At 37.6% G+C, this 11,446-nt stretch overlaps 1 protein-coding gene across 3 annotated transcripts in view; it reads left to right on the forward strand.

The window, feature by feature from the left end:
• PDS5B (PDS5 cohesin associated factor B) overlaps positions 1-8,676 on the forward strand; it is a 106,932-nt gene extending 98,256 nt beyond the window's left edge. For all 3 annotated transcript variants that reach the window (XM_063149145.1, XM_063149147.1, XM_063149146.1), the window contains one exon: positions 817-8,676. In XM_063149145.1, the coding sequence (XP_063005215.1) occupies positions 817-852 (36 nt within the window). In that variant the 3' untranslated portion in view covers positions 853-8,676. The remainder of the gene's footprint in view (positions 1-816) is intronic.
• The last annotated feature ends 2,770 nt before the right edge of the window (positions 8,677-11,446 follow it).

Below are 11,446 nucleotides of genomic sequence, written 5' to 3' on the forward strand. Positions count from 1 at the left end.
ATTTATTGTATTGTAACGAGAACTTCGCTCTCTTTGCTCTCTTATCTCTTCTCACTCTCTCTCCTTTTGTCCCGCTCTTCTTCGTGCCCTTTTCTCTCTTTGTCTCTTTGTCTTCTCCTCTGCACTTCTTCACCCCCTCCTTTCCACATGCTCTCCGCTCTTAAACCTTTGTCTTTAACTCTCTTCCACTTTAAGCCTCTCTTCTCTCGGGCCTGCTCTGAGCTGCGGCTGGCAGCTCGCAACAGGGCCCTGCACCCACGCCCTTTGCAATAAACTGCAAGTTATAGGACTTGGCTTCAAAAAATATCTCATCTCCATCTGTCCCGACCGTGCGACCCCCAGCAGCTCCTACAATACAAAACAGACACACAGAATGAATAGTACTGGAAAATAAGCATGGAGTCTTGGAACAGAATCCTAAACTATCTCTTCCTCTTACCAGCATATGTTAAAATGAGTTCACTTTTATCTTTATTTCATACAAATACATTGGCAATGTTAGTAGTCACACTAAAACTGAGAATGCCTTCACACTTTCGGATAAATCTGGTGACTGGAGCATCTGAGGGTGGTATGAAAACCCTGAGAAAGGAAACTGCATTGTTGTGAATTCCATTAAGCATGCAGGCTCAGTAAATGGAGTTGGTCATTGACTGAGACTTGTACTTGTGACCAAATGAATAATGAATGACACTGCATATGGATACTCAAACATTGAGTAAGCCTGAGCATTTTTCCATTATAAAATGTATTTGTTCTTGAATTTTTCATTTTTTTTTCTGTAAAAAACGTTTCAAATATCTTTTCTCCAAATAGGTCCGTCGCAGAACTTCCAAAAGGGAAAGACGATGAGTGAGCATGTAGTTACCAGCCTTCCAGGTGAAAGCTTTGAAGAATGCTTTTAATATAAAGCTTGAGACTGAATGAAGCTGTTAGTGCACAAATGGGGTTGCTGAAGAGAAGACAAAACCTATTTTACTGCCCCTGCATTTGCAGTCCCTAGGTCACAAGCTTTAGCCACACACATGTTGATATCATTAACTGTGGATTTTTGTGAAGTGTAATGTGCGCTGGCTTTGTAGACATATGAACTAAAGAAGAAAACTGTAAATAGTTCTTTTTTTAATGTTTCTGACTTATAAAGTGCTTGTATAGCTTTTATCTGCGGCTTTAAACTGACAGTACCCCACTGTTTATTGGATCGATTGATTTAAAAAAAGAACAGAGTTTGTTGAAAATTGATCTCAAGCAATATCTGTCAGTGTTCGTATTTGTACTCTTGTTGACGTTTAACTGTGAAAAACAAGTCAGTTGAACAAATAGTGCCACATTCTTTTGCCACTATTTGTCGAGGAGAAGAAGAAGAAGAAAAAACAGTCTTTGTGTCCTTCATGAATATAACCTAGTGTTTACCTTCAGGCACCTACCTATCATCAGAGGTGCTAAATTACTTTCTTTTACAGTTGAACAATATTGGATAGAATAATACAAGACATGCAAATTTGGAAAGAAGTTTTGTTTCGCACCTCAGTATTGGCGCCAGACTTTTCTGGACTTGTAGTGGCATTGAAAATTCAAAAAGGATTTAAAATACTTTAATTTTAAAAGTGTGTTATTAAATAATGTACTGAATACCCTACCCATTTTATCTTCCCCTATCAGTTTTTATTAATCTACTGTATCAATAAAATTCTGTAACTGAGTTTTTAATAGTCTAGTATGTTAATGTGTATAGATATTTCCTTCTGAACATGATGTTCACAAAGAGCAAATTATTACTACGTTATAATATGAAATCTGATATATAAACATTAGTGAAAATACAGTTCTTATTACAATGTAAAGTTAATCACAAAGAGAAATTTTATTGATGCAGTGTGTCTTTATAAAGCTGTTCTTGAGAGCCAAGTGTTTTGTATTTTATAGTGAAGTTGCATGTTTATGAAAAATGTGCTGAAAATGGGATGTAATGTTTTTTTTTTGAAACTCGTATCTAGCAGTAGTATATGGTAGGTTGCCTCATGAGAGATCCTTTTATTGAGAGTTTATTGTACCTTTCTGTTTTGTTTTTGATTTTTGAGCCAAATTTTTTTGGTATGAAGAGCTAAGTTTTTTGTTGAATAACCAGCTGTCAATTATTATGGTCAAAGTATTCAAGATTTGAATGAAGCTTCATTTTTATTTTGTGCTACAATAGAGAGGTTGGTTTGTGTTGGGGCTTTTTTTTGGTTTTTTTTTTTTTTTTTTTTAGTTATAATCTGTAAAAAAAAAAAAAAAAAAAAAAAACAAAAGAAACAAAATACATAGAGCAGTATCCTGTATACAGTTTAACAGTTTACAAACTGTCTTTGAACCAAAATATATCAGTTGTTATACTCTGCTTAGCCAAGCACACATCGTAATTTCAGGTGCTGTTCTCCCTCTGGTTCCCTACAGTTGACAACACATGAAAAATAAATTTCTAACCTAAGAAAATTTTATTTCACTGAATAATGGAGCATTTTCACATAATCCATCAATAAATAAGTTATTGCTGCAAGGTTACCTGTAAAGATTATAGGAAAGGATAATACTACACCACAAATCCACCAATTTCCAAACTGTAAGGTCACTAATAAAACAAGTAACCCTTAGAATTTTTTTCATTATTCATTTTTTTTGGTACCACTAGGAAAAAGTATTATAAACAATTAGATTATTCTGCCTCATCTTAACTTTCCCCCCTCTTCCAGTATTCAGCTTTTCAAATTTTATACCTATAGATGTGGGGGAAATGCTGACTAGAAAGGCAGTTTATGGTTGATGTGAATTGACCTTGAAATAGTTGGCACAACAGAACTGGCTTACTTATGCTTCAGCAGTGCAAATGCAAGTTGTTGAGGGCTTTTTATGGTATAAAATGATTGAAAGCTAACTTTGTATTTTCCTCTTTGACAGAATTGCACTGAAAACATTTATGGAAGATGTACCTTTAAGTCAATTTTATAAAAAAATATGAAAAAGTAATGCTGAAACTGCTGCAGACTCCTGAGGCTTTATGTGCATAAACATGGTTAGGTTAAACTTCATGGAATATTGATGCACCATTACTGATCATAATGTTTATTGTAAATTTAAACTATAGTTTTGCAATTTAAATGCTTATTTCTTGGGTAATAATGTGTAAATCATTATTTCTTGAGAAATAGGCACAGCAAATATGTCATCCTTGTATTCAAACCTCTTCTAAGTTCATTCTCATCTCATATAAAGAAAATGAATATTTTATGTACTAACATTTTGAGATCTGCGTACATAGCTACAGTAGATTATAATTATGTATAAAAGATAAATTGCTAACATTCAGTTAGCATGCTCTTCTGCAATGATAATGTTAAGTTTATAAAAATGTACTGTATTACATTAAAAGATCAAATTGAACTCACTGTAACAAGTTCCAGTATGACATTTTTGTGAGATTACCAAAGTATCTTGCTGTACTTTGCAGCAAATAAATATTTTGTTACATTTCCTTTTTTTGCTGCAGTGCAACAGGAAACTTTCAGTGATCTGTAGTTCATGTGCAAAATCCAAACAGGGATTTTAATCTTTATACTAGTATTTAAAAATAATTCATTGATTCCAGAAGCATGGTGGTTTTTTACCTGTCACAGACTGAGATAATGAATATTTAGGGCTAGCTAACCCACTAATAGGGAGGAAACATGAAAGTGTTTGAAAGTTCTAATGTGACTATACCTGTTTCACCTCAGATAATCAGAATCCTGTATTAACTATACTTGACTCTGCCAATTGACTTTATTTTCTAGCAAAATTGAATCCCTTTTCAAATATTTTGACACTTGCTGTTTTGACATTTGGATCTCTGTGAACAAAAATATTAGTTTACAAAAAGATACTAATATTAAAGACATTTTCACCAAAAATGAATATGCTCAGTTTGTGAGTAACTTGCAAAAAACTTAAGTCTTGAATCCTAAATACATTATTCTGGCATAGCATTTGTCATCTGATACTCTAGAAAAGGCACCACCAAACATGAGAGGGGTGTGTGCGGTTTTCTTGCTGCTTTTTTTTGCGTGTGTAGGTTTTGACAGATTATCCAAGTCTGCTTTTGTGAATGCACACAGTAGGTTTTGCATCCTGCAAGTTTACTTATCATTCATACTTATCCCTGTCACTCTGTGGGGTTAATTCTTAAATGCAGTCATCCTGTGCAAATACAAGTACAAATCCAAGAACGTTGTTGGAATATTCTCACAGTTGTGCACACAGAGGATACAAGGACCTTAAAACAGGACACCAGCAATAAGCAAATTTCTGAGTTTGTGGAAAATTATTCTGGAATAATTTTACAGACTTGCCTGTGTTTCAATATATATAGTGTAGAGATGGATACATCTCTGCCTCATCCAAGCAGGTGCAGTACATATTTTACAAGTACTTTTTTAAAGAGACACATTCAGGTATGGCAGTGTGTTTGATCAAGGCTCGTGTCTGCAAACACACATGACTAAGATGAGTTCTGGATGGCCATCCTGCTACTCTGATGGTTATAAAATGACCAAAATGATAAAATTCACTGGACCAAGACCAGTCATCCATCAGGAGGAGTAGAAGAAGCTGCATGCATTCTTTTTCCTGTTGTGGTCAGAGATTGCCATTCCAGTCTTTGCATCTTTGTTGGATGTTACCTTTACAAAAGATGTTTACTAATTTAGGTGCAATATCCTAACATTGGCTGAAGTGATTTCTTTTCCACAGACAAGCAAACTTCCTGAGGTGTCAGTAGGTTTGTCCCACATCTTCAGGATGCCCTCATTGCGTACAATACAGCTTCTGCTATTTTGTTGATCATGGAAAAGTAAGAAGCTGAATGTTGGCAATTGGTACAGAAATACAGACAAGAAACTTCCACCCAATTTGCTTTAAAATTCGTCAGATTCTGCTGTCTAAAAGATCCAGTCTCTTCACAATGGTCCCCAAGTGCCTCTGTATTTGTGTGGGCAGGATAAACATAGTCTTGTACAGTGTGTACAGTAGGAAAACATTTCATGCTTGCATTTTTTTAGTACCTCAGTACAGTCATGATGTGGTTTTTAGTAGCACTTTCATTTCTGTAATGAAGATGTATGTTGTATATTCTTTTTTAAACAGCAGCATCATATCAACGTAAGAAGAAAGAAAGCAAGCCTCTAAATACAGATTTCTACCCCTGCAAATAAGTCTATCAGTAATGATGCAGTATGCTGGAATTACTTTAACATACGGGTTCTTTGAAGGATGGATAACATAAGGTGTTTGATTTGACTAGCTGTGTTTCCCATACTTGTATCCTACCTCACACATGTAGACACAAAGAAATGCAGTATTTTGCAAGTCAAAGCAGTGGTACTGAGCACTGTCCCTGTCTACTTGGAAGTAATTTTGTTATTAAAAAAGAAATTGCAGGTCACAGATTTGTTAGTGGCTCTGAACAGATTCAGTGTGCTGATGGCTTCCGATCATATGTTCTGTAATACTGTGCCAGTATTGTTTTTCATTATTTTTTATAGGTAGAAGACAATTGCACAAGTTATGAAATGCAGTCTAAGAGAACATGAGAACTTAGTAGCAATATCAATAGTGGTAACTTCAGTTGCTGTTACAGTGTAGAAGATTGTGTTAGAATGAAACAATCTTATCCTAAAAAGCTTTTTCTTTACTATGTTGGGAAGACAAGCTGATAATATAAAGCAGCTTTCTTCTTGATCACAGCACCTTGAAATAGTCTGGTTTGTAACAACTGGTTTTTTTGCTAAATATACTTTAAACTTGTAGGTTCCTGTGTTCCTTGTAGTGTATTTCTATCAGGCAAAATTAAATTCTTGTACACTAAAGATATTTTGAAGAAGAGAAGAGTTTTTAATCCTTATTTAATAAACTAATAAGGTGTTCATTTTAAGCAAAGAGGTTTTTGGGGGTTGGCATTTGTTGGGCATTTTTAATAGCCGTACCTACAGATGCAGTAACATGTTACATGAGCATGATGTGCTTTGCCATTTTTCTGGAGTCTTTGACCTGCAAGACACTGAAAGGCAGTAGAAACTGCCTTTGTGTTTTCCCCAAAAGGCATTTACTCTCTTTCTTCAATGATGATTTCAAAAGATTAATAAATGATTGTTTAATTATCTTCTGCTATAATCTCTATGGTTTAGGTGATGAAAAAACAACAGTGGAGCCAAGTGTGTGGTTGACTAATAAGTGGGGTATTGGGGATTATTGATTTGAAAGGTGCAGGAGAGATCAGTGAAGAGTAGGGAATCACACATAAATGAGGTAGGAATGCAGTCTCTTGATATGAGATGATCTATGATAGGAGTGTCCTACTCAAGATGAAAGCTGAGAGGGGGGAAACTAAGTTGGTGATCATGCTATTATTATTATTTATTTAAGAGAGGAGAACTGAGGATATGTTGCTTTCTCTGATTTGGAGGAAAATGTATAAGAACGTGCATAGAATTGAGACTAATACCAGGAGTGTTTGTGGAAAGAGAGCAATGGCTACTGCTGAGGGCAAATGTCATTAGTAAGGAATTTGGAATAGTTTGGCAAAAGAGGATTCTAACCTCCATAGGTAGGAAGTAGGGCAGCATTCATTTATGTGCTGAACTAAAACTGGGGCAGAAGAGGTTGAGGTATAAGCCATTGGGAAACAAGAGCTTTCAAAGCTGCCTAATAGCAGCAGCCTGCATAGGTCCACATTGCAGATAGCAGCATTTAAGCTTCGGAATGATGTTTCCTACAGTGCCTCTCATTCAGTCTTTCAATGTGACCTCTTTTCTCAGCAGCATTTTGTGAAACCCTGACTATCTGCTCCTCCTTAGTAATATCAGTACTTTCCTAGCAGCCTGGGATGATTCTCCCCTTCCTTCCCATATGGATGTCCTCTTCAACATGACAGTGTGAGTCCTGTGCCCAGTCACTGGCTGCTTTTCATTCCTTTCAGTGGGCCCCAGCCAGGCAGGCTTCTGACTCTTTCTGTTTGTGACATGGGCTCTTTGCTGAGTGGGTGCTTGGTCACTGAAAAGCTTCCTCAGGAAAGCAGTCACAGCAACAAGACTGACAGAGTTCAGGAGTGTCTGGATGACGTTCTTGTAATTAAGTTTATTTTTAGGTAGTCCTGTGAGGAGCAGGGAGTTTGACCTGATGATCGTTATGGTTTCTTGCCAACTCGAGATGATCTTTGTTTCTAAATGCAGCTGTTGTGCTGCATGTTTCACAAGCATTGAGCTGTAAAGCAAAAGCAGTCCTCAGATTGCAGGGTGTATTGGAAAAGGTTTGGACAGGTTTGGTAATTCACAAGAGAAGTAGCAGTAGTTGAAATGCTGCTGTGTTTTGTTACCTCATTTTCCCAACATCTGGTGAACCAAGCTCCTTCCAAGGTTATAGGTATTAGTACTTCAGCAAAACTAGGAAGGTGTCTTCCAAAATCTGGCCTGTGTTATCCAGGGAAATGGCAAGTAAGGACTCCCCTGAAACATAAGTAGCCAACTATGTGTTCCCAAATACACTTTGTTTTTTAAGTCAAAAGGAGGAATAATACAGAGAGATTCACTCTTTTCTTGCTCCTGGTATTAGGGAAGAAACAAATCTTTGGTAGGAATGTGAGAGAAAATGAAGACTATTGCAGTAGGGAAGATCAAGTTTTGCCAAACCATTTTTTGTAGTCATGGAAAGAACAGGAGACGTTCAGGAAATATGTATCACTTCAGCAGCATTTAATGATTATTTACTTGGGTGCTATCCTGACAAGTGTGTGACTGTGGGCTATGGGATATTGCACTCATTCTCCATGGGATAGTATTTAATCTCTGCAAGGATCTAAAAATTAATTTTGTTTTCATCTGAAGCTGTTCAGTTACTTTTATTGTTTATCTTTCTATAACTGCTATTTAATATCTGGTCAGCATTCATTTCCTGTTTTCAACTTTTGCATTTAAACAAAATAGTAAAGTGAGAGATGGCCATGACACAGAATTGCTGTCATTTAATGTTATCATACTTACTTCAGGTAAAATATTTGATGTAAAATGAGAACACTTTAAATCCATGCTTAATTCATTAATATGTTCAAAACTTGTGACTTTGTCATCTTAGTTTCTGTGCTACTATTTGATATTGAACATTGTTTTATTTTGTGTTGCTTTCTGTTTATGCAAGAAAAAAGTCCTTAGTGTACTGTAGCTTAGGACCCACCATCCTATCTAACTTCAAGACTTATGAGGACTTCTAAATAGTTGTTTAAGTAGATGGATTGTCCCATTTTGTTATAAAGGTAAAAATTGCCCAAGTGTTCCTCAGTTAAAATTTCTGGGATGAATGACTGAGACAGCTGGAGGACTTCTCACAGTGGATCTCCTGTGTGAATCTCTGGATTCCATGTTCCTGTTAATGTGATGCTCCTGATAGCCACTACCTCTGCTAGACATAGGGAGATACTAAACCTCACATCCTTCTCTCTAGTCTTTCAGCCACATTTTTCCATTCTTCTGTTGTGTTAATTTTAAAAGGAGTGGGAGTTTCATCTCTGCCAGGAAATTACTTCAAATCTTTAAATCTTTTTCTTGTGAGGCTTTTGCTTTTATGTGTAATTTGTCTGTCATGGTTTTGATATCAAAAGGCATTTCAATGTTTTATTGTTTTGGGTTTTTTTTAAACCACATAAATTCAGACCTTTGGACACCTTCTGCTGTTCACTTCCCCTGCAGGCATTCTGTCCAGGTGTTCTGCTATTTCTAGCCAGTGACTGTACAACAGCCTGTTAGTCTGTGTCCAGGCCTTCTGGGAGATACTTTTAAGAGGTGAGTGGTCAGAGTGGCTTCTGCCCCGACTCAGGTGACTTCTGGAACATTGAGGATCTACTGTATTCTGGTTATCCCATACACCTGCGTGCAGCCTCATCCATGCTCTTGCAAATCTGGATTTCACCACACAAATTCCATCATGTGAACTCATGGGGGTCATCTGGCTCCCTGACATGACACAGCATGGTGGGATTTTTGAGAACTTTCTCCTGTGCTAGGCAGTAGCCAACTACTGCTAAACTACCAGCTGCCTTAAAAGGGGTGTAACATTTTCATGGGAGTGCAGACCAATTCATTTGAAGAAAGTATTATTTAGTGTATGCAGTGGGTGAACTTTGAGAGACATGAGCATTCTACTTGGGTTTTTTGTCATTTGGTGTCTGCTATCAACACATTCCTGCAGCTGAGAGGTGCTGAAATGCTGAGTATGAGAGGAGTAAGAATCCAGAACATGGCAGCTTTGTGTATGGCAAGGGGAACTCTCCTGTCCCACGTGCCAGAGAGAAATACCACCATGTAGGAACCGTTGTTATTAAAGTAGCAGATGTGTGTATTTGCTTACTTTCTGCCATTCTTGCTGTTAGTCTTCTGAAACATCTGATATTATAATCTTCTACAGAGCAGAAACTGAAATGCAACAGTTTTGTCATGTGTACATTTGTAAGAAAGGTCAGATTAGGAGTATGTGCTGAAAAACCCAGGTGTTCCATGGTCTTGGCTTCTGTGCACAGCTGTGGCAATGTTTATTTGTAAGAACTCCAGTGCCTGTTGAGTTGTGCCTCTTTATTTTTCCTCTTACACATTTACATTCTTAATGTGCTGAAAAAGGTTTGAAAACAAGGTTTCAATATTTAAGCATAGTATATTGCTTTTCTTATTTGAACCCTGGTTCTTGCTTTTCCTCATATGGTACAGACTGCTGTGGAAATAGTGAGTATGAAGGGGAGGGCTACAAAACTAGGGAGAAGTCCTCATGGAAGAGTGGAGTTCACTGTTGCTCTACACAACAGGCAGCATCTGAGATCAGTAAAACATTGGCAGTAGCCATGGAAAACTCCCCAGAAGAAAAGTGCCATGTGCTAAAAAAATAAAATAATCAGCACATACCCTGTTATGTATTTGGGATTTTTGTATCTTTTATACCTTTCTGTTTCTTTTGATGTTTCTGCCATGTTCCTTCTACTTTTATACTGTTCCTTTGTGTTAGTCGTGTCCAATGACACAAATACAATTAAGGAAAACCAAGTTTATCTTTAGGAGTTTTAGTCAGTCCTTTTCTTAAGTTCTGCCTGCTTTGTCATCAGCAGGTGCTCTTTGCTATTTCTGTATGTTCCTGGAACCACAAGGCTTTGATGAACAGCAGCGATAAAAAACAGGCCATCAGAACAAAGGTTCATTCCCCCATCACTGGAACATGTACCTGTTTGTAGAGATCTGCTGTGGCTGAGAGCCAGAGCTCTGCAAGAGGAAAACTCATAAATGAAAAATGATGCAATGGAGTAAGGGAGTAAATATACTTTTCAAACCCTATGAGAATATCACAGAAAAAAAAAAAAAAAAAAAAGAGGAGATTCACATGACCTTTTTAAGTAATGCAGTGGATTTGATATTGGTAGTGTTTGGGTGACTTACTGAGAGAGTATCTCTATAAATAAAAAAAAAAGTATTTCAGTCCTCCACAAAGAGGAGTAAGTTCACTGAACACTGCATGGACAGTCATGTGATGACCAAGTCACACAACACTCTCTCTGCTGAAGGGAAACATTATAAATTCACGTTACTGAAAGAAAATGGGCAATGTGTTTAGATTCTCACAATGGGCCATCAATTCTCTCAACTTAGTGAGCTTGTATCCGAGGGAGCCCTTTGCCCAGTCAGGATGCAGGATTAGATGATTTCCTACTGAGGTGGAGCAAGAGGTCAAGAGAGGAACAGGCAGTTACAAATACAGAACAAGCATTGGTCCAAATTATTTTGCCAGTCAAAGATTTAAATATGCAATAGTGGACGAAGATGTAATTCCTGGCATGGTAAGAAGCTGCAAGCTGAACTCCATCCTGGGCTGGTCCAGGTGGTAATCCATAAAGTGTCTCAATCCAGGCCATATTTGAATTAGATGAGGCAGAGAATGAATATTCTGGCTGCTCATACTAAAACATGGGGGTTTTTTGTTCTCTTGCACTTGTAGATAGCGCAATTCTTGGCTCAGGAGGTATGAGTGGACTCGGAGAGCAGGAGTTCAAGGGCTACTCTGCCTCAAGGCCGGTAAGAACTGTCTGGGATGTGTCCTGGGATGTACTGTGATTAATGCCTCTATCAGTGACCTGGAGGAGATGGCAGAGAACTCACTTAGGTTCCCAGATAACAGAACTTGGAAAGTGGCAGTCAGCATGCTGGCATAAAGACACCTAGAATCCTGGGGAAATGGGACCACCTCATGAAGTTGAGTAAGCACCCATGGGGCATAAGCCCCACCACGAATAAGCCCCAGCACAGGAAGAACCTTTGACCATGATGCAAGGCTGGGGACTGACTGGTTTGGACAGCAGATCTGTTGAAAATCAGCTGGGGGAGTTGGTTTTAACACATCACAGCAGGAT

This window comes from Melospiza melodia, chromosome 2 (assembly GCF_035770615.1).
Source record: "Melospiza melodia melodia isolate bMelMel2 chromosome 2, bMelMel2.pri, whole genome shotgun sequence".
Lineage (NCBI taxonomy): Eukaryota > Metazoa > Chordata > Aves > Passeriformes > Passerellidae > Melospiza > Melospiza melodia.